Genomic DNA, 23,567 nt, shown 5'->3' with positions numbered 1-23,567 from the left:
GTTTTGGTACACCTCAGAGTCATTGAAGGAATCCAGAATTAGCCCCAATGTTTGCAATATAATTCTTTACAGCACTGTCTCTCTCCTGCTACCTTCTGCTTCAGCTGGCCCTACAGCTGCACAGTGGAGTCCATTGCCCAGGGTTCCTCTTGTGTTGTGACCAAAACAAGACTCAAAGAAAGCCTCTGAATGTAGGACAGTTTCTAAACTATTGCCAAGTTCATATATGGAGGAAAAAAAATCCAAGTTACATGTTAATTACCTCTTCTGATCTGCTTTTCTTAGTACCATGTTGAAGCAGGTGCCCAAGCTGCATGATCAAAACTCTAAAGCACCAGTGCAGGCCATAACCACTTCAGGAGATGCCTTAGCACTTGTGTCACTAGCTGGCAATAAGCTAGGGATGTGTCTGGTAGTACAGCTGCTCCTGGCCATGGACCTCTCCTCTTCAGAGTTTGCAGATGGCTATTATGCATGTTTGGGAACAACAAACATTAAAGCCAGCTGGCCCAGCGAGCACTGACTTCTACCTTCTCATGGCTACATCAGCATTTATCTGTGTCCTCAGAGAGTTGGGAGGTTTTTTTATCCATGCAATGTTTAACAGAAGTGTAAATATTTAACACTGCTTACTTCTATGACTAAAGAAGTGCCTAGATCCACCAACAGCCTGACTGTCTTGGAGCACCATGAGCACCTCTCTCGTTTTCCTGAAAGACTGCACTTATGCCACCAGGCAATCTGGCTTACGTGTTCATTCAATTTAAAGGCAGATTGTTTGTGGCTGATAAAAAAAAAATAACCAGGCTATTCCATCAAGCCCTGCATGACCTTCACAAGTGTTCCAAGGGACAGCAGTAATTGGTACTCTAATAAAAAAATAATATTCAAAAATCAAAATACTTAACAGCAAACTTTGGCTGTATCTAAGGCAAACATGCAGAGTTAAGCTATAGTCTGAAACTTAATTAAAAAAAAAAAAAAGGAAAATGAAAAAAAGGGTTGAGTCCCGTAAATACCATGCAGGGAACCTATCTGCATGACCAAGGCCATGGATCTCAGCAGGTAAAGAACAACCTCTGAAAGCAGCATAGCTGGGAACTGCTGTGCTTACACAGTTTTACATACACAGCTCCTTGGTTCTACAGTATCAAGGGCATTGTGCTGTCCCTTGCTGAACAAGTCCTGCAAAGTGTAGCAGAGGCATAGAGGGACTAAGCAGGCATTCTCCTGGCTGGCTGATCAAACTATGCATCTGAACAGCTCATCCACTGGTGAATGATGGTAAATCTGCTTCACAGCACTTATCTTCATCTTCCTTTGGAAGATTCCTGGGAAATACATCTTTATAAGAGGGGTGAGACTCACAGTTTGACATAGTCTTGATTTATTACTGGTTCATATTAATTAGCTCTCTTCCATCATTTGCTATTTTTTGATGTATTTGAGACTAGGCTGCTGCTCATATACATTACAGCAGTTGCATTTGTTCAGTATTGTCTTTGGGCACTTGCAGTGATGGCACATATTTTATACAGCTTTTTCAAGTGCTGAAGTCTACATTAAGTACTTTTCAGATCTTGATAGGCTAGGAGGTCCTTATCAGAGCTTAAGAAAGAATCATTTGATTGTGAGGAGACCATTCAATAAATTGCCACAGACCTAAAATTCACCATTCCTACAAGACTGAATAAGGTACCCTCTTTATTTATGAGGCCAAGAGGACTCATTGGTTTCTGAGTAGTGACCAGTAGGGTTTCTACTGTGTAGAAATAAAAGATGAGATGTTGACACATAAGTGGAGTCCAGTAAGCTAGGTAGCATGACTGAGGACAAGTGGTGCTCCTTGTAGCTCCCTCACCCTGGTCTTCAGAGCTTAGAGCTGGCCGAAATTGTGTCTCCAGATGAACAGTTATATTCATCTCAGGTAGCACACAGGGCAGAGCGCTGTGCTCTTGACACCAAAATATCATTTCCAATAAATATTTGCTTAGGAGTTGCATACCCTTTGGGATGTAACACTGTACTCTACTGACCAGTCTGGGCCTGGTGGTCTTTGCTCTGTTTGGAGTGAAGAGATGTGGACATATGCATACAAGGTCCACGAACACTGGCTTCATCAGCATTCAGCTTTGTGCTTCTAGGTAATATGTATCTGAAGCCATGTAATGTTTAACAGAGGAAAACAGCAGTAGGAGTAAAGCAGCAAGAAACAGCACAGCCCATGGAGAGCACAGCCCTCTGAATGTAAAGTAAGTACCAGCTATCTTTATCTTAATGACTTTGACCCAGCTGTATGGTATTTAGCTAAGTGAGTCATAAAGCACATCTGCTTTCAAGGGTGAAACCTAGTTTCTAAGTACTCAAATGACAGCTGAACTTAATTTCAAGAAATACTGAATAGCAAATTCTAGGGATTCATTACAGCAGCTCCACATAGTATAACTGCTCTGAATATTTATCCCAAATAGCTCAAAAACATCTAGAAAAAATATACTTCAATAACGAAAGTATTCTGACTTCTCAACTGTCAATTTTATTTATCATTACTAATTTCCCCTAAAGCTTACAATCAGATAATCAAAACTGAAGTGAATGAGTAAATGTCTTGCTTACACTAAGATGACCCAGACAGAATTCACAAACTGATTTTGCTATGCCGATGTCCTCTGTAAATTCCAATTTACCCAGATCACACAGAGCAAAGCTGCAGAAAGACAAGCTGGCTCCTTTTCACCCAAACCTTGGTGGTCAGAGTGCTGTCCCAGGGTGGAGAGAATCCCAGTAAACATCTCATCTGCTCTGCTGAACTCATGTCTTTGAGTGCCTTTACCACTGACTGGGGGGTAGAGTTGTGATCTTCTGCCTGAAGCTGATCTGCTTCAAGCAGGACATTAGGTGAAGGCTATTTGGAGCTTTTCTAGTCACTGGTACCATATTTTTAATGGGAATAGCTCTTACTTGTTTTCTGACAGGTTAAGCATCTTAGACACCACAAATCAACCTAGCATGTTCCTGGTTGAGCTGGTAAAAGAGAAAGCAGTAAGCAAACAAAGGCAAAAAGTGATCACAGTCACTACAAATGCCCAAGATGCCCTGATCCAGTCTGATCACTGGATCAGACTGGCACTGAGCACTACTCTGGCCTTAGGCATCTTTACCTTACAAAAGGATGCTGTCCTGCTGATGTGAAGCTTGGAAAGACAGGAGAGGCCAAGTCCACACTAATGGTCTCACCTTCCCATAACCAGATGTGGGATACACACAAGAAAGACCCCATCTGGAAGACAGGTGACACATGAGTGGTCATTTAAAACAGATAAACATATTCTAATTTAATCAGTTATTGAAGCAGAAAAATTTTACCAGCTCTTATGATTAGTCACTTTTTATGGTAAAATGAGTCAGGAATGAGATAAAATAGCACTTTTGAATTCTGCAATCTCATTTTCCTTTGATATAGCAGTGTAGTACTGTTCTTTAACATAAACCTCATTCAAACCCTAATAGCATAATAATCCTCAGAGGTCTTAGGAGATAAGCACAAAATAATTAATCAGAAGGTTTCTAATGTGTTGCTTTGCCATTAAAAAAAACAAAACCTAAAGAACACCTTTTCACTTCTTCTATCCCTTGGACTCTTATTTTTCTTTAATAAAACTAGAGTAAAGTAGAACTGAAGTAGGCAGCAATGAATAGGAATTACAGGTAAACTCAGAAGCACAAGGATTTTAAAAACGCTTCCATAGCAAAGGAAGAGGTCAGGACATAACAGTGATTTCCACTTGAAGGCAGTAGCAGACAGAAACAAAAGATGAGGTGTTGATACAGCCAACCTCCAGCATCCAAGACCTTTTGTTCTTTGTCCACACAGTATCTGTGAAGAATGATGAAGGCCATCCTCCCACTGTGCTTGCTGGTGGCCATGCTTCACCTCAGTGTCCACAGTCTGACCCAGACTGATCACCACACTGACCAGTCTGAGGCAACTGACCCCCAGGAGCAGCATTCTCTTGAGGTAGATCCTCTTGAGTCCTGCCAAAGGATAATCCCAAGCAATACAAACTTTGCCTTTCAGTTTTACAGGCAAGCAACCACTCAAGAACCTGACAAGAACATTTTCTTTTCCCCAGTCAGCATCTCTGCTGCCCTTGCCCTTCTGGCCCTGGGCTCCCGAGGCAGTAGCCAGGCTCAGCTGCTGGAAGGGCTGGCCTTTAACCTCACCACCATCCAGAAGGAGGAGATACACCATGGCTTTGGTCAGCTCCTCCGCTTGCTGAACCGCCCTGGCAGCCAGGTGCAGCTGAGCATGGGCAACACCCTGTTCATGGACAAACGCCTGAAGCCCATGAAAACATTTCTGAAGGACATCAAAAAACTGTACAGAGGAAAAGCTGTCTCCAGTAGCTTTCAGAATTCCACTGAAGCTAAAAAAGAGATCAATGATTACGTAAAGAATAAAACTCGTGGGAATATAAACCAAATACTTGAGGACCTTGATCCAAACACTCTGATGGTAATTGTTAACTACATTTATTTCAAAGGTAAGTTACATAGATGCTATTTACTGCATCTGTTTTGTGCTGTTTCACCTGAAGTAAACAAGTACACCAAGTTATTTGTGAATAATTTTTAAATGAATGTGTTTAGATGAGACTATTATGGAAAAAAAATGGAAAGTTTTCCACTCTGAAACCTCTTCCACATCTAAATTTTTCTAGCATATATTTAGACTTGCAATATTCAGGTTCAGGGAATGGCCAGAGCACAACAGATTCGTGCATTGCTAAATTATCCTGTCAGACTTCAACTACTTATTATGTTAAAAATCAAAATGTTTTCACATTGTATGTGTGAAGTAGAAAACTAAAATCTGAAGATGATGCTTAACAAAAATTGCATTTACTTACAGTCCATGACTGTTACATGGGTAGGTACCTCTGGAGTTGGAGTCCAAATGTTCTACACCTTGTCATCACATTACACACATCCCAAGAGGTATTTGAATGTATTGCTTTGGAAATTATTAACTTCTTCTTGGGTGTTCATTTGTGGTAGCATGCAGGACATACACAGAATTTCCCACTCAGAAAGGAATATTTGGAAATTATGAACTTTTAGCAAAATAAAAAAATACTTTATTTCATATACTTTATAAATTTGGGTGACCTAATCTCAGGTTTCCTAGTCTGAGCACCATACCAGAGTAAATTTCTTTCCTGGAGGGCGAGGAAGAAGGCTTAAACTTATAAAGTAACCAGAATATTGTGGAGTTTACATTCCATTATTTATTTTTTAAATTAGGCTATTTCTATTCAACATTAAAAAAAAAAAAAAGCCAAAAAGCATACTTACAGAATGGCAAGTTGTAATCCCAGTCTATTTGTTTAGTGAATGACCTTTTTTATTATAAAATGAAATACCATCGAAAATTCAGTTGAATAAACATACCGAGCAAGGCATTTTCAAGACTAAAGACCTTGAGGCCCTGTCCCATTTACCATACTGTAGTTATGTTCAGGTCCAAAAGTCTGTGTTTCTCTAGCATGTACGCTTTTCCTTAGTGCTACAAGATGAAAAACATAAAAAAAATGTGAGGAGCATAACATGCTACCTTTTAAAAGTTAGACATCTACTGTGAAACTTGCTTTACAAGCAATATTCTGAAAACAGCAAATCCCTGGATTTTGCTCAGTTTTCATTTGCTTCAAATAAAGCATAAAGTAATACAATGAAGTTACTTCATTTAATTTATCTGACTTAGAAAGATACAAGTGTACAAGTCCATACAACATTTAACCTGTGGTATTTAATTTTTACAGAGAATAGGATATTTAATAAACGTTGAATACTTTTTATCTACTAGTGTAAATATTCAGATATGGTTTTATTTATTGTACATTAGTCTGGATAATATTAATAGACCCTCACTGAAATAAGTATTCAATTCCATTCTTTCTCTTTTGGTTTTAAGCTTACTGGGAAAATCCTTTCAATATTAAGGGGACTCACAAGGACTTTTTCCATGTGAATGCAAAGACCTCAGTTGAAGTGGAGATGATGACTCGAGATGGATTTTATAAAGCATACTCTGACAGGAAGCTGTCTTGCCAGGTGGTGCAGATTCCTTACAAGGGAGATGTTACAGCATTGTTTATCCTGCCTAATAAAGGAAAAATGAAACAGTTGGAACATGCCCTGACAAAAAACACTGTTTCTAAATGGAAAAGATCTCTTCAAAGATGGTAAATATAGAATTTTGATTTGATGATTCAAGGTAGCCAGAGCCTGAAGTCTGAATGCTATAGTCAGGTTTTACAGTTACTATCTTGTATTTTTGATGGGAGGTTTAAACAACAGAAGAAGTATAAAGGATCAGACCAAATTATTTGACACTTTCAGAAAAATTAGAGTAAGCATTGCTTTGTGATGAGAGAAGAGATCTCTGAGGTGGGAAATTTAATTCTTTTTCCCCTATAAATTTTTCAGTTGATGCTAAGTATCACCATTTCCCTCGTCTCAGGCAAAATATTTTGAGTGGTAATACTGTGACACAGCAGTCAGATCCCTCCGAGGGAGTGGAGTGTGAATTCCAAAAGCGAAACCTTCAAGGTTAGAAAAAGAAACTTTGTTCCAAAAATGCTGGCAGCACTACTGCTTACCGTCTCTTTAAGTGACTGTGTTGCAGAATCATAAAAGAAATATGAACTGATGTCTTTCTCCTTCCATACTTTTCTATCCTCCAGACCTGCATCTTCCTATCTTCTTTTTCTTGCCATGTTTTTTAGATGAAAAGACCAGCATTCTAGCACAGAGGAACCACCATGAAGTTAGAAATCTTCAGTCCAAGGCATGCTCTGATTGCAATAACTACCATAATTTACTTTTGGATTGACAGGAGGATGGAATTGCATATCCCAAAACTATCAATTTCAGGCACCTATGACTTAAAGAGGATCTTAATGAAGCTGGGTGTAACTGATGTGTTTTCTAATCGGGCCGATCTGTCTGGAATCACAGGAAACCCTGATGTGAAGGTTTCAAAAGTAAGTTTATCAGCAGAAACAACCATCTATGGATTCCTTAACAGCCAATTGCCTTACCCTAAGTTCACCTGCGAAATTTTGCTTATTGTTAGGGCTGGCTGATACTCTGAAATAGAACATTTGGCTGATTAAGTCCCTTTAAACTCCCTCAGACTTCTCCAAGATCTGGAGATAAAGATATTTTCTTTTGTCTTACAAGCAAAGGTGGAGGGTAGATGGAGGGGCGGGTTTAGCATTTAACCAGGAAACTAACCACAGCATATTTTCTGTATGTAGAAGAAGTGCCTGTGTGTAACTAGGGGTTGTGCATGTCTTGCATCAGCATACCGACAGAAAAAGTGGCCTGTTTCTAACATGCATTCTATAATTTTAAAGGATGTAGAAATTGCTGTTACTACTGAAGGCTCTGTTGAGTGCTAAAAACTAAAATGGACCAGACTTGAGGAAAACATCCTGTTTACTGAAAATACTGTGAAGATAAAAACTAGTATTTTTACAGCCATTTGGAAAATATCCCTTACAATTTTCTAGCATTTTGGGGCTAATAAAAGAAAAAGATTAAAAATGCCCAACAATAATTTCACAAAAAATTTGGTAGCAAAGTTGAATTCCTGGCTAAACTGTGTGCATGTGCTGTTAGGATTACTTACAGAGCAGTTCTGGAACCCTATTTCCTTTCCCTTTGAAACTGGCATTCCCTGTGAGTTTGCTTGGTTACTTACTTTCAATTAATTCCACAAGGCGTGCAGTTGCTAAAGTCTGCGTTGATGCACTTGTGGTGAGGAACACTGAATATGTAAATATTTGCTTATTGAGACAACATTACTAAAAACCACACAATGCGCTGTAGTGTCCTTCCTGGTTCCTGGCCTACCAGCAATTTTTGTGAAAGGCAGTAGTTGAATTAACTTTGTGTTAATTTGAATAATTTCACACCACATCTTCCACATACATTAATTCTTGCTGTATTTTATTGTAGGCTACTCACAAGGCCCTGCTGAAGATCCATGAGAATGGCACAGAGGCTGCAGCAGCCAGCAGCATAGATGTTCTTCCTCATTCTGCTCCTCCCATTGTTAAATTCAATCATCCCTTCTTGCTGTTGATTGTTGATCAGTATACTCAGAGCATCCTCTTCATGGGAAAAATTGTAAACCCAACTGAAAAATGACTGGTCAGTGGCTGGTCTTATTGGTTTGAATTGCATTTTATGGAATTATTGTCCATTGTGATTAAAATTATATCCCAACAGTTATTAAATTTTTTTTCCAAAGAAATCAGAAAAGAATGCAGACATTCTTAGAAACATTCTTTTAGCTTCATTCTTCCACAGAAAATAACCAGTGAGATATACCTATTAGTGAATTGTGAAGAATTTGATAAATCAGCCTTTTAGTGATCAGTGCCATCTTTAAAAAGCAAGACAATAGCCAGCTGAGAGACTCAGTTGAAACACTGTAAATAAATAAAATTTGAGTGGATAAATCCAAATGAATTCTCTGCAAACAACAGGTTGGCTTCTGACATTGGTAGGGTTTCCAGTAGAAGGAAGGCATATCTGCAAATTACACAGTGGGAGAGTCAGTCACTTTAGACCAAGCCTAGATACTTCCTTTGAAGGTCAGGCCTAATTCCATACTCTCCTTTAGAACATTCACAGCTGATGGTATCCACCCACATTGTGTTGGTGTCCTTGAGCTGGCCATTAATGTAAACCCTACACAAACATCCTATGTGGAACCAGTGTTGGGAAATGTTTTAGTTGGCTAGATATCCAAAAGTTTCTACTGGCATTGCATTATGGATTTAATATTGTATTTCCTGTAAAAAGAAGTCCCACGTGGATGTTCAAAAGAGAAAGGATTTGAATACGTGGAAGGGGAAAAAACAAACAGTGAGATGAATCCTATCTCCAGAGTTTATGTCTATGCTGGTAAATAAAGAGCTCTAAGATCTGTTCTCTAACCATGAGGTCAGCTGGCTCATCACAGGTCGTTACCACATTGCTTAATTCTGACCCTGCAAGTCATCCCATTTACTTATTGGAAATGGCCCTTGGCCTGTGCTAACTCCAAACACATGCTTAGCACTTGTTTGGAAGAATCATACAGTGGCATGTGTCTGAAGCTGTTCTAAAAGTATGTGTCTGCAGGCTGATGGCCAGGTCTGTTCCCCAGAACTGCTCTGTGTACTGCGACAAACAGAGCCAGAGTGAACAACAGAGGAGAGGGAAAGTGTACCTTCATCACTCAGGCCTACAAGCTCCCCCTCTGCTGGACATTTGTATTTTTTTGAATAACACTAAGTTCCAGGTGATGCTGATAGGTCTCCACAACTACTTCTCAGAATGAGTGAGCTGGAGACCCTGATTTGGCAGTTCAATAAACGCCCTTCAAAACTACGTCAGACACAGACTCCCACGTTTTTAGCACAGATGTGTTTGGGTGGTCTCTCCCGATTAGTCCTGTGCATTTGCTGTAATTGTATATGCTTATTTTCACAGTAAATGTGAGTGCTTATTTTCAAAAGGCTACTCCTCATTAAGGATTTGTGCTGTTCCTCAGATGATACCGCAAGGCTTTGATGATGCAGTGACCAGAAACGCTTCAAAGCTGAGCACATAGAAACCACCATGAAGCATAAAATATGAAAGTTTAATTCTGTTATGCTGTAGCATAAATGAACTCAAATGCAATTTAAAATGTGATGCAACTTACTGTGGAAGCATAGGCATTGTCCATCATCTATATCCCCTTTCCTCCTTAAAAATATTGAAACCACGATTTTCGTTATGATCCAGAAAGTCTGTCACTAGTTCAAGGACCCAGCTGCTTGCTAAGTGTGGCCTCATGCTGTAAACTGGAACGAGCTGGCAGAAAAAGGCCATTGGAGAGTCTCCCTTGGCAGGTGGACCCCTTGTTGAGAAAGGCTCAGCACTCAAGGCTAACATCACACAGCTATCCTTCCAACAACTGTGCAGGGGCAGGCAGGGAGAGCAGGCAGAGATGGAGGTGATAAAGAGCATAGCCCCCCACTCCTCAGACCTGGCAGTGATGTTAAAGCAGAGCACAGCACCACTGCAGTAATACTACTGCCAAATTAATGCTGGGCCAGAGAGATATAATCAAATCCTAGGTCATCAATTAATTTTCAAAGACAGTGCCAGACCAAAGGGAAACTCATATTTTTTTGATTGCTAAAAATGTTTAGAAGTTATTTTACTGACAAATCAGAATGACAAATGTGGCTATAACCTGAAAAAGCAATAACTATAGAAGTTCTCAAGGGGGCAGATGGATGAATTTAGGAGTTGTTTTTGGCATGGTACCCAGATATGAAATCTATGCACAATTTTACTTTATCCACGACTGCATGAAATGCTCCTTTTCTGCATGTGAGCCTGTTGTCCTTAACTGTCAACAGCTCAGTGGCCACAAGCAGAGTAAGAAAATTAAGCTCCACAGGAACAGCAGACTCACAATGGAGATCCTTTTGGGTGCTGCCAATGGATAGTCCTCAGAAATACACACTCCTTACAGTTTTACAGGCAACTGACTGCCCAAGAACCTGACAGGAGTGTTTTCTTCTCCCCGGTCATCTTCTCTACTGCTTTTGCTCTGCTCTCCCTTGGTCTCTGGAGCCACCAGTCAGGCTCAGGTGCTGGAAGGGATGGCCTTTGACATCACTGGCACTCAGGAGGGCACAACAACTTTCTTTTTTTGTCATTTATTTTAATTCTGGGAGTTACACATGCCATCTCTAAGTTCTTGTACCATTGTCATTAATTCAGAGTTTTGGTCTGTAGTCCTAACTACTTGAGTTTGATGTATCTTTTGAAAAGAGAAAATCAAGCTAAGATACATTTTGAGAGCAAAATTTTGGTCTTGAATTCTACTTACTATTACTTATTTTCACCCCTGTTTGATTTGAGTGGTTTTTTATAAAACTTCTAGCATCTAGTTTTGAAAAGCTTTGGTAGTGTCAGGTATGTCTACAACTCAATGGAAAATATATGAGGAAAATCTGAGATGAGCTGTCAGTGATAGAGTACCCATATTGAGCATTATGCTGCTGGCTGATTGACTTCAGTGGAATTCATGTCAGGCCCTAAATGCTTGTATGCTCTTGGAAACATTTTTTCATTCAATGCTAGGAGATTAAGTACAGACAAAGTAGAAAATATAAAATATTATTTTCTGAACACTGATGAAATAATCATCTGAGGTAAAATATCTGTTGTGAGAAAAGTAATCACACCTGACTAAAAAAGGGACTTTATTTTCTTCTGAGATATAGCACAGAAGGAAAAAATAGAGTATTTGGTTCTGCTTATACAGCTTTCTTCTAGCAGACTATGAGTTTATAAGAAAATTCAATTCAAAGATTCCTACTGCATTGGTGAAGGAAACTGAAAACAAAGTAGGAAAAGTCTAGTTTCTATTCCCAGTTCTGTCACAGACTTTTGCTTAGCCTTCAGCTTTTTTTCTTTCTGTTAGTCATGCTGATTTTCGAAATGGGAGCCTAAAGCACTTTCATTATTTGAGGAGAAAAGGATTAAATATTTGTAAGACATGGAGAGTAGTTTTGGGATGCCCTCTACAGAAAAAGATAAAATTACTGAAAGGAGTTGATTTTTATTCTCCTTATACCAGTTTTGCAATGATACCAATCTCCAGATTTCAATGGAGTTACGTGTGAAGAAGTCAATTCAGATGAACTTTTGTAGACATACCTTGAATGATACATCTTTATAGGGAAAGACGAAATGGCTGCATGAGGATTTATCATGCAATGTACACATTTATCTTGCTGATCTTTTGTTTTTACAGTCAGAAATTCTTTGCCCTGGAAAGCCCTCAAATATAACATGCAAAGCCAGCATATAACAGTCAGATGACCAAGCAGCAACAGAAATAAGTTAATGATATGGGATGAAACTGGTCTTACAAGAAGGAACCAAGACACATTGCATAACAGCAGAGTCAGGGAGAGTAGAGAGAGAGATAATGAAATTATTCCTTAATTCCTTCCATATAGACCATTATCAGGCCAAAGGGAAAAGCATGTTTGTCAGTCCTTTTTATGACTCCCCTGGTTCCTGGAGCAAGAGTCCCCCTGTCGCAGCCACCTCTTACCTCAAAGCATCCAGGAACTCTACACTCCCTTCTGTGCAACTCCCCTGGATGGCTCTCCTTTTGCAAAACTAGACAAAATTTCTAGTTTGGCCTTGCATATCCCCTTGCATATTCTGGGGACACAGCCATTTTCAACAACAGGAATGTGCAGGGAAGTAACAAACTGCTTCCCTCTCCCTGTGTTTTTCCTGGCTGACATGCAGGTGATACCTGTGTGTGGTAGTTCACCCTCTTTTTCCATTGCCTTCAACAGAAGCAATGTATATTATCCGAGAGTCTCTATTTCTGGCACCCACAATCTAAGGTAGATTTTCAAAGGACTGGGTGTGACTGATGGATTCATTAACCATGCTGATCTGGAATTGCTGGGAAGCTGATTCTTTGAAAATGGTCGTTCTTGGATCTGCTGTAACTGCTGGTTTTAACCTTGTCTAGGAAGACACTTGGGCCAGGGTAAGAGGATCTGGTGCCTGGGAGTTGTGAGCAGGGACAGAAGCAGCTTTCCACTCTTGCCCTGACATGCTGAGTGCTGCTGCATCTCCTGGGAGAAAGGAGAAGAATCACTGCAGCAGCTTTGCTGTTTCCAGAAATTCTTCTCAAGAAACAGTGGCATCCTTCAGATGGTTAGCCAAGCATTAGGACTGGGCTGAAAGATTAATGCTATCTATGTAGGCAGGCCTAGGCTTGAGAGAAATATCTTGCCTTCGCTAGAGTTAAGCAACAGCATACTCGCTACTCCTGAGACTTGGTCATTTTACATAATACTGCAATAAACTTCCTGGGTACTTACACATATCACGAAAAAACCCCTCTCTGTAGGAATATATTCTGACCAACCCTGCTTCTGTCTTGTAAGAGAGAGCAGTTACATAGCAATAACAATGATGGTTGATTCCTACGTGCAGATAAATTTTAAGTTTACCTGGGGCGAAACCATGTACATTCAATGGAAATAATTAGTCATTGCTAATTAGGATAAGTGCCATGCGCCTCATCCTTAAATAACCTTCTAAATAGCTAAATTGTGCCTGTTTCAGCTTCCTCTGAGAGAGATCCCAGTGTGAGATACATATGATACGCATGTAATTCATGCTTATCCTATGCACAAGGGGTTAAGGTCTTCTCTCTTCTCCCCAGTTAACATTTTGCTGTGGAAAACTTTGCCTATTTCATTCTTTCATTTGTTTTGTTATTTCAGTTATTTTTCAAGCCATGCTATGCTTTTCACTTTAGTAGTTTCTAAAATACTCATCAATGGTCCCTCAAAAAGCTAACCAGTGTTCTGAGGCCACCAAATAATGCCATTTAGAGCAGGGCGGAGCTGTACCTGAACAAACTTGCTGCTGCCTTGGGTACTCAATTAGATGGCATTATTGCATCAGGGTATCCTGTGCAGAAAGTTCAGTGGGACAGGGCATCCATGTTCTTGACCTTTTCTTAGCTTTCCAGTTCTTCACATGTTCTGTTTTCAGGAACTGATTTACCATGGTTATTGGTAAAGATTTTTAACTTACAGTTTAGCTTGAGCCAAGAGTAGCAAAGTCGCTGGTTTTTCTCTCCCTTTAGAGCCCTAGGTGCTGGCATCATTCTGGCTGTGTGATGGGAAAAAGACTTCAAATATTTGATATCCAGGGGAAAAAAAAGTAGTTTACTTAATCTTTGCTTTGCAAATAACTCTTATTTACCCTGTTTAATCTTTACCAGTGGACATTAACTTAATACTAGAAAGCAAATGAATGAGGGAAGAAGCACTGTGAAAGAACAGTCCAGCACAGTAAGTACCATACTATACTTTCTTAGAAGTCTTTGAATTTATGCTGTGTATGATCCCTGCTATTTACTGCTGAGATTAATTCATTTTATACAGTAATTGAAAATTATTTTAGCTTCTGGAAGCATGTTCTTAATGTTCAGTAATCCAGCTCCTAGCTACAGTGACAGGATGACAGGGATTTGAAGTCCAAAATGAACACTCAACTATCAGTACCAAGATGAAGAACAAAACCTTGTCTCTGCTCCCAGAGGAACAAATTTAGTTGAAATCTCAATGTCCCAACTATTCCAGGCAGATGCAGGGCTAATGAGAGTAGCTTCATTTCTGTCTACTGTGCTTAAAGACCAGGCTTCTTGCAGTCAAGTGGCCTGAAAGAGAAATCAGTCTCTCTCAAAGGCAGATATGGGGAATTATGAAATGAATTGTAACCAGAACAAAATGAATTATCAAAAGCTAGAATGCCCTTTTTTTCCTGAGTCAGTGTTTATACCCAGCATTTTAGACATGCTGAGCATAGCTCCCATACTCAGCACTTCTACAGCTTATATCTCCAGTTTTTCATAATGGACATCCAGAAAAGGGGGAACCTGGAAATAAAAAACTCCCCATAATAATTCTGATGCAAGACCTGAACCTGGAATTAGACACACAGCCTGAGGCAGATTCTGGGCAGAATCTCATTCTTCAGAATAAGTATACAGCTGCTATGAACAGCATTCAGACCATCTCTATTTCCCTGAGGGCCACTGCTTGCTTCATGGGTTTGAGTTTCTGTAATTTGAGATAATTTAGATGAGGCACTATATGGACAGCATTCTTCTCCAATATGTCACTGGATTCTTCCCCAAAAAGACAGAAGAGAGACTGTGGGGTTATGTAGAATTTGCTTATGTCAGTTGAAGGAAAAGCCATCAAATTGCATATACACAGCAAGGCAGATTCCACTGTAGCTTTTCCTAAGCTCTTGAGTCTCAAAGAGATTTGCAACTTTATGGATAGCTTATGTGCAATATAGAATGTAAAAAACTTCCTCGATTTAGCCTCAATTTGCTGAAACACTTAAGGTAAAATTTTGAAATAATATAGGTCTTGAGGCAGAGCTGTTATATAAGAGGCAGAAATATATAAACAGTTTAAGGGCTGAGCATTAGGTGGATTTTATACACTGCCATAACTATCTCTGCAATGCTTGAAAACTAAAGTCATAACAAGAACCATGGGTACCACAGAAACATATCAGCAAAAGTTGGTCCCTCTGCCAAAGTGCTCACGAGATAGATGGGTGCAAATACATGAACTCAGCCATGTACCCCAAGGCACTTGGGAACGCACTGAGGCCATGCTGGTTAGAAGCAAGAACTATTTCACACATAATACCTCAGGAAAGCTGATTCTTCCCTGGTAATACCACACTGTTGTCTTATTTCCTTTGCTCCTTGGTCACAAATTAAGAGAAATAAACTGTAGGATGTGTAGAAGAGTATTTCCAAAAAGAATAGTAGTTCTAATGACTGACATCTGAAAATCAGTACCTAGAATACAAAATGTTTTCATCCAGTAAAGAAAAACTTCTCTAGATCTAAAAGTTGCTCTGTTCTTTCTTAACAGAACTGTTCAGGACAATGAAGTCTGCATTGTATTTGTGTTTGCTGCTTCTTGGACTTCAAGTCCAGGGTCAACAGCAGGTACAACAAATACCAGTCCCAGAAGACCAGTCCCAGGCTGATGGTGAAAACTTGCCTCATGTCAAGCTAGCCCCCAGCAATGCTGACTTTGCATTTAAGCTTTACAAGCAGATCAGCGATGAGTTGGGCGACGAGAACATTTTCTTCTCTCCTTTGAGTATCTCCACTGCCTTTGCAATGCTCACTCTGGGGGCCAGATCAAACACGCTCAGAGAGCTGCAGAAAGGCCTCGCCTTCAACCTGACACAGATGGAGGAGCAGGAGATTCATGAGGCATTTCAGCGCATCCTCCAGCTGCTGAATGACCCTCACCGAGAAGAGCAATTGAACATGGGCAATGCCCTGTTCATAGATAACCGAGTGGAATTGCTTCAGAACTTTTTGGATCGTGTCACAAAATTTTATTATGCTGAACCTGTTTCTAGTAACTTCCAGAACCTTCCACAAGCTATAAAGGAAATCAATATGTACGTGGAAACAAAAACACATGGAAAAATTGTTGATTTAGTCAAGAGTCTTGATTCAGAAACCGTGATGGTTCTCATTAACTACGTTTTCTTTAGAGGTGAGTGACAGAAATGGGTAGCAGCTATACAAATAAGCTCTGGAAGTTCTAAGAAACAAAACTTTTTCACATTGTGAACACATCTTATAATCTAATTTAAAACACATCTTTCTGTTTTTAAATTACACAGGAAAATATTTGAAAGACAGGTTTGAAGAATCATTTTCTATATGAGAAATTTTTTAAAAATGAAAAAAATAGCAGAATCAGCAGAAGTACTGATCAATGTAATGTAAATTTTAAACCAGGTTCAGAGCTGAAGATATTCAGAACTTATGATCATTTGTTGAAAGGCACAGGTATTTGGCTGTACAGGACATGGTCAAACACAGATGATGCATGAAAGGACTAAGCCTGAAGCTTCTATAGTTGGAGTCTGTAAAATATTTACCATTATCTGAACAGGCAAAGATTCATCTCTTTTCCACTGCAAGCTTCAACCTATACTTTTCTTGTGGGATTTTTATTAAAACCATTGAAAAGAGATGAAGCTTCTTTCCATGGCCAGGCAACAAGCATCCTTAAATTGAAATAGGCTTGTTGCTGTCTCTACAGTTCAAGTTAATTATTTTAAGCATCAGTTAATGTGACATGCCTTTATTAGTCCTTTTTTTTTTGTAATTCTATACTCATTATTTTTTTCAAAGGCTCCTGGGAAAGACCTTTCAACAGTTTAAGCACGAGAGATGATGACTTCTTTTTGGATGCCAAAAATTCTGTTAAGGTCAAAATGATGCATCAAAACAAGGTCTTTAATGTCCACAGGGATGAGGAGTTGTCTTGCTGGGTAGTAGAAATCCCATACAAAGGAAATGTTACTGCATTGTTTGTTCTGCCCGATAAAGAGACAATGAAACAGGTGGAAAATGCTCTGCTAAAAGAAACGGTGACTAAGTGGTTGAGAGCACTTGAAAAAAGGTAATATTTTAATTGTGGCTTTGTTTAAATATTGAATAGGCTAAAACTACTCATCCTGGAAAGGTAAAGCTTAGGATACCATGATGAGTTGCTAAGTACAGCCCTGAGGAACATGCACTACTCAGCTTCTTTAACTCAGACAAGCTATCATGTGATTTCCTTCCAAAGGGGGTGAAATCCCAGTCACAGGTCCCAGCTGTGAGGATCCTGCACAAGGGTAGATTGCCCTCAGGAGCCTGCCTTCAGTAGGAGGAATCCAGTTAAAAAGAAAGTACAACTTGTTTTTCTCCAGTCTAGATGATACTTTCCAGTCAGTCACTTTCATAAACCATCACTCTACCACTGCACCACGGATCAGCCTGTGGCTGGTGGGACAGGTACCTCACTTTCTGCTTCTCTAACATGAAATTTATCACCATCTTAGAAAGCCAAGCCTTAGCTCCATGGGTATTTGTGGTGGATATATACCTGCAGCAGATATTGCTTCAAGGGATCTTGCAATAACAAACTTACATTTTTATTTATTTTTTGAAAAGGAAAATCTACTTGGATCTTCCAAAATTCTCTGTCTCCGGCTCCTATGATGTTAAGAGCCTGTTTAAGAAAATGGGTGTGACAGAGGTGTTCAGTGATCAGGCTGATCTCTCTGGAGTGGCAAAAAATCTTCTTCTGAAGGTTTCCAAAGTAAGTATGCCAGCATTGATGGTAATAAAAAGATTTCTCTGCCTTGTTAGTATGCAGGTTTAATCCTACAAATAGGCTGATCCTACCCCTGGAGTGTAGTCATTGTTTAATGATGGTAATAAAGGAAGAAAAAGGTTAGGCATCAAATGACTGTTGTTCCTACAGTTTAATATTAAATTGTTTACTGCACAGTGATCCTACAAACTTAGCTAAAAGTCTCTGAAGAAGGAAACAACTGGAAAGCATAGCAAGAATAATTTCACAAAAAGCTGGTGTTAAAGAAGTAATGCATGACAAGAATCATAGTTACAACATAAGTCTGAGAGTAGTCATTCTTATACTATGTATAAACCTTACATTATTAAATTGTCTGAGAACTTCAGAATTTTTATGGGCAACAGACTTGTGGGACAGGGATAGCCCCATTTCACAAGCAAGAAATGAGAAAACAGACAAACAAAATGATTTCTCTAGAGTCCCAAGGAGTATATCCTTGTGTCATGAGGGAGGTGAGCCTTCCCTCTATCCTTCACTTGTGAGACTACCTCTGGAGTTCAACACATCCAGTTTGGGGCTCCCAAATACAAGGGACACAAGGACACCCTGGAGCAGAGTGAGTCCAGAGGAGGGTGAGCAGAATGGCCGTGTGGTTGGAGCACTGGATGGATGAGGAGAGGCTGGGAGAGCCAGAGCTGCCAGTCAGGAGAAGGGAGGGTGAATGGGGGGTTCTTAGCACTGGCTACAGATAATTATTAGAAAGGTGGATGGACACAGACTCTTCTTCCAGATGAACTGTGATACATCAAGGAACAACAGACAAAAGATAGAAAATGGGATATTCTGATGGGGTTTTATGTAAAAAAATTCACCATGAGGGTGATCAAAAACTAGTATGGGTTACCTACGAAATTTCTGTCCTTTGAAATATTCAAATCCTGACTGGATTAAATCCTGAGTAACCTCATCCAGTGTCAGAGGTGACACAGTGCAGGAGGGTTGGTGGCATTCAATGGCCTCTAGAGGTCCTTCCATCCTATATTATTTGTGATTCCTCACATTCCTCTCTATATCATGTGGAAAGACCTGGATTGTAGATATGGAATTGATGCCTGGAAAGCCAAGTAAATTGGTGAAGGGTAAGCAGAGGATAGGGAAGGGTAAGAACAATTTCCTGATGAGAGGAAATTTTAGATATGTTGCAGACAATGAAGGAAGAAAACAGAGGACTATCCAAAACCAATGAAATAGGTCATGTGAATTCCTAAACACAAATTTGCTACACTTACCACAGAAAGTCCTGAAAAATCTTATCCGTGGGCTATGTTACAGAAAGACACTCTATAAAGCTTGTAACTATTATTCTTGCAGAGAGAACAGCAGCCATTTTCCTTACACAGAAATTTAAATGAAATGCTAATGCAAAATGAAAATGAAAATGAAAAATGAAAAATGAAAATTTTCGTCTTTTGTGTTCAGTATTAAGGACACAATCTTACTCTGAGAAACAACAGAGTAATAATTATCCTCTATGTTGCTCAGTCTCTGCAAGCAGGCATGTTTGACTCTGACTGTCTGACTGTTGAAGAAAACTTTGCTTGTCTTGGAAAGGCTGGACACTAGTATTTTTTTCACATAAGTTCTACATTCATTTTGTGTTTTCTTTTAAGAATTACCTTCTCCCAGTGTCAAGTAATTTTTCCCCCAGCTGCTGCTCTGTCTTCTGCTCCTAGATCATAATCTCTGTTTCCTTGCAGGCAATTCACAAGGCCACGGTGGATGTCAGAGAGAATGGCACAGAGGCTGCTGCAGTGACTATGGTAGAAATAGTACCACTCAGTCTAACAATTCCTCCTCCTCCTCACATCACCTTCAACAGGCCCTTCCTGATGATGATTATTGACAAAACCACTGATGGCCTGCTCTTCCTGGGGAAAATTGTCAACCCAGCTGCTAAGGAAGACTAGGCCAGAGCATTAAACTCTCCAGTGCAGAGAGGAGAGCTTGTTCACATCCCAGGAATTTCTTTGCAAAGTAGGACTAGAACTGATCTGATGCATAATTAACAAATAAATAAATAAATCTTCTGTCAAGGTCTTGTTTACTTTAAAATGGACATTTGGGTGCAAACATTATAGGCCATTTTTACAAAATTACTCAGCCCTAGTAGGCAGCCACGGGATCTTGAACAGATACACATTTTCAGTGTAGTTATCATGGTGTCAGGGTTTTTTGTATGCAAATACAACTTCCTGCTGTTGGGTGAGAAACTTCCTGTGTCTCCCATTTCCTGTCCTCGCCTCACAAACCACAAGTCTATCCCTTTCAGCTAGGGAACTCTTCTTTCTCTCCCTCTCATTCCACCATGAATCCCAGGAGAAGTCTTCTTCCTCTTTGTAGTCCTTCCATGGGAATGGAAACAGAGACATAGAGCTTTTATACCTTTCCTCTCCTAGATGGTGGATGCTCCTTGGTGAAGAATAATCCTTTTCCTTCTAGCTTGACAGCTGCCTTCTACCAGCTTCAAACCTTGCTCCCTTCTGCACTTCTCCCTATTCGCTCCAGAATAAGGGGCCCAACATTTCGGGCAAGGCAAGAATTTAGGTTTTGTGTCAGTGAAAGCTGCACATCATTGCACAAATTATCATCTTTAATGGTCTTGTGCATGCACAGTAAAGCATGGGACCCTAGGAGAACCAGATGTGGCAAAACCCATCCTCTGATTCCAGAAACTGGTGACTACATCTGGAGGTCATGTTTTGTTGTCCACATGCCAGTTGATCATATTGAGCTTCACTTGCTTCAGCAAGCTCAGGCTGCTGAGTGCCTCCAAGAGGATTCTTTCCATTAAGCTGATGTTCAGGATGCAGAAAGGTGACTTGGGCACCTTCCTGAGTACTGAGTAGGCAGAAGCCAACATTACCAGCAGCACCATGGGAAGAGAAAGTCATGCTGCAGCAGGGTAATTTTATTAACTGGTAATTAAAAATAGAGTAGCAAAGACATAGTTGAAAACACCTGCCTCCCCACCCCTTCCTTCTCCCAGGCTCAATTTCACTTCTAACTCATCTACTCCTCTCTCTGAGTGGTGCAGGAAAGCAGACACAGGGCCAGAGGTGTTGAGGTCAGTTTATAATCATCTCTGCCACCCCTTCCTATTCCTGATCTTCCTCTGCTCCAGCATGATGACAGTTGACAGTGCTTCAGGAACTGCTCTGGCATGGATCTTTCCTGCAGGATCCAATCCATCAAGAACAGATGGCTCCAGCGTGGTCTTCCCTCCATGGGATTGCAGGTCCATCCAGGACCCTGCTCCAGGGCCAGCTCTCCACAAGCTGCAACTTCTCCTCAGCCACATCCACGTGCTCTGGCATGGAGTCCTCAAGCAGCGTGGGCTTCTGCTCCAGCACAGTCCTCCATGGGCTGCCCTAGGGGCACAGCTGCCTCACCAGGGGCTTCTCCAGGGGCTGCAGGGAAACGTCTGCTCCAGAGTCTGAAGCACCTCCTGTCCCTTCTCCTGCATTGATCTGAATGTCTGTGGGGCTGCTTCTCTCATTGTTATTTTAGTCCTCCCTCTCACAGCTGCTACACAATGTTTTTTCCTTTTCCTCAAATGCTTTCCCCAGAGGTGCCGCTGTCTTGGCTGCAGGGCTCAGCTGTGTTGTGTGGTGGGTCTCTTGGAGCCCTCTGGAATGGGCTGGAACTGGTCATGTCCAGCACAAGACAGCCCTGACCTCTCCTCACAGAGGCTGCCCTGCAGGCCCCTCTGCCAGCACCTCTGCACAACCACCAGATATACAGAACCCAGTCCTCAGCTGGGGTTCACAATGGGTAATGCCATTTAATGGATGGGTAGAACACTTTCACGGTGCTAATAAACTGCCAGGAACTTCTTCACAGTGTCCCCTCAGCATCAACAGCAGGAGGGCACTTCTCCAACACAGCCTGAGCTGAGCCTCAGGACAGCTCAGGACACTGCTTCCTCCCTGGCTTTCCAACCTCAGCTCTGCCCTCCTCCTTAGGAGGAGCTGGAATCAAAGAGTCTACTGAAGGGGCCTGGGGCTCCCTGACACTGCTGGAGGGCTTTAGCTTCTGGCTAGGCTGGGTCAGAGCTGCTCTGCAATGTGGTTTGGTTTGGGAGAGCCCTGGCAGGTCATGTGGTGGAGAGAAAACCATAGTGTGCATTTTTGCAGTGAGAGATAATAAAGCCTTTCATGTGAGCAAGCACAGACCTTTCCACAGTCCTATGGGGAAAAAAAAACCCAACCTCTAGCCAACCTATTCACACAGACCTAGACTTGCTTAATGCAAAATATTTTCTCTATAATCATCCCCTTATATCCCCCATCTGCAGATTTTAAAGAAAGAAAACTAGCAATGCTCCATGGAAAATCTGAGTCAGCCATACCTGTCTAATGCATTTTCTCTCTTGGGAAAATAAAATAGTTTCAGCATTGCTTGAAGGGGCAAACGTCTGCTGTTGGAAACAAGCCAAGGATTTTAGCTTTGCACAGGGCTGCCAAGCTACAAGTCTCTTCATCCACAGCTACTAATACAACTTGCTCAGTCATTGCTCCCCTGCTTTGGGAGTGGTGAGGTTTAACGGAGCAGTTAACTGTGTGCTACTTAAGACATGTTAAAGGGAAGGCAAGAAAGAAAGTAAACAGGAAACTGTTCGTATTGCCTCATTTCTTCCCTTCCCCTCTGCCCAATTCTGCAAAATGAAACCCAGGAACAACCCCAGTTTTATTGTTTACTAGTAAATACTAGATGAAAGAAATAAAAATATTTGTAGAATTTTTTTATTATCCACTTATCAGAACTGTGAGATTTTCTTATGGAAAATAGTGCAAGTTCACTTGGTGTCTAATGGGTTAATTGCATTTTTTTTGAGGGTGGGAAAATTATTTCAGCTGAGAGGATAGTTCCCAGCTATGCTTTTTTAACTTCCCTGCAACTGCAAATAAGATCAATTAAAAAAAAGTTTTAAAAGGCAGACCACTGATTTCTCAAATAAGCAGTTAAGTTCAAGGACTTTGTTGGAAACTTAGATGGATTTTGGAAAGAAGCTTAAAGAGTTGGAAGAGAACAGGAGTGTTGAGCTGATTTGCTCAGTTATTTTAGCTCCATGGTGGAGCTAGGGGGAATATAGCAAGAACATGATGATTTATTAGAAAAAGTGAAAGCTTTACAGATGTAAAACCAAAGGCAACACATTGGCCCAGCTGTAGATTTACTGAATCAGCTCTGGCTGAAACTGAAATGTTACCAAGAGGAAAACACATCACCCTGAGCCAAGGTAATTCCAGCAGACTGAGAAATTTCACGTTTTCAGGAGCAACATGGAAAGAAGTGGGAGAGTAAAATCTCTCTGAAGAGCACAAGGAACCATTGGCCACACTTCAACTTACCAATGTACCCATACTTCAGACACACTGACCCAAGGGAGAGAAAATGTGGTGCCAGCACATGGAGTGGGCTGCCCATGTGTTGTGGCCTGGTGTTAACAGGGATAACTAGCCTCACCTCAACCTCCACCAGCATAGTGAACTAGTAAAATAATGAGTTAAAATCTCAAGGATATGCATTTTGATCCTTGATGACTTCCCTTGTTAACTAAAAAAGTAGCACCTACCCCACCATACTGGAATATTGGCCATACAGGATGCACAACAAGGAGTAAAACTAGACTGCATTTACTTTGCAATGTTTGACCTCCATTTTGCTCACAGGTCTCTCTGTGCCTTCATTAATCATCTGTCT

The 23,567-nt window shown here is 40.6% G+C and overlaps 2 protein-coding genes and 1 long non-coding RNA gene across 5 annotated transcripts; 2 read left to right on the top strand and 1 right to left on the bottom strand.

The window, feature by feature from the left end:
- The first annotated feature begins 2,043 nt into the window (after positions 1 to 2,043).
- On the top strand, positions 2,044 to 9,758 carry LOC119701781 (alpha-1-antitrypsin-like). Of its 2 annotated transcripts, none has more exons than XM_038138891.1 (5): positions 2,044 to 2,252; positions 3,875 to 4,544; positions 5,975 to 6,245; positions 6,899 to 7,046; positions 8,026 to 9,758. In XM_038138891.1, exons 2-5 carry the CDS (start codon positions 3,887 to 3,889, stop codon positions 8,215 to 8,217), a joined length of 1,269 nt encoding a protein of 422 aa, XP_037994819.1. In that variant the 5' UTR covers positions 2,044 to 2,252; positions 3,875 to 3,886; the 3' UTR covers positions 8,218 to 9,758. The 2 variants fall into 2 exon arrangements, with proteins under 2 accessions (XP_037994819.1, XP_037994820.1); XM_038138892.1 differs by lacking the exon at positions 2,044 to 2,252 and having other exon boundaries at positions 3,881 to 4,018; positions 4,134 to 4,544.
- On the bottom strand, positions 2,259 to 5,967 carry LOC119701782. Of its 2 annotated transcripts, none has more exons than XR_005257182.1 (3): positions 4,911 to 5,967; positions 3,837 to 4,035; positions 2,259 to 3,280 (listed from the first exon to the last, which is right to left on the bottom strand). It is a non-coding gene; the product is annotated as an uncharacterized LOC119701782 (long non-coding RNA). The 2 variants fall into 2 exon arrangements; XR_005257181.1 differs by having other exon boundaries at positions 3,853 to 4,035.
- Positions 9,759 to 13,800: 4,042 nt separating the features above from the next.
- On the top strand, positions 13,801 to 19,897 carry LOC119702129 (alpha-1-antitrypsin-like). Its single transcript, XM_038139661.1, has 5 exons — positions 13,801 to 13,955; positions 15,564 to 16,205; positions 16,853 to 17,123; positions 17,660 to 17,807; positions 19,562 to 19,897. Exons 2-5 carry the CDS (start codon positions 15,578 to 15,580, stop codon positions 19,769 to 19,771), a joined length of 1,257 nt encoding a protein of 418 aa, XP_037995589.1. The 5' UTR covers positions 13,801 to 13,955; positions 15,564 to 15,577; the 3' UTR covers positions 19,772 to 19,897.
- Positions 19,898 to 23,567: the final 3,670 nt, after the last annotated feature.

The sequence above is a fragment of the Motacilla alba genome, chromosome 5, assembly GCF_015832195.1.
Source record: "Motacilla alba alba isolate MOTALB_02 chromosome 5, Motacilla_alba_V1.0_pri, whole genome shotgun sequence".
Classification (NCBI taxonomy): Eukaryota; Metazoa; Chordata; class Aves; order Passeriformes; family Motacillidae; genus Motacilla; species Motacilla alba.
This window is presented reverse-complemented; position numbering and strand designations above follow the sequence as displayed.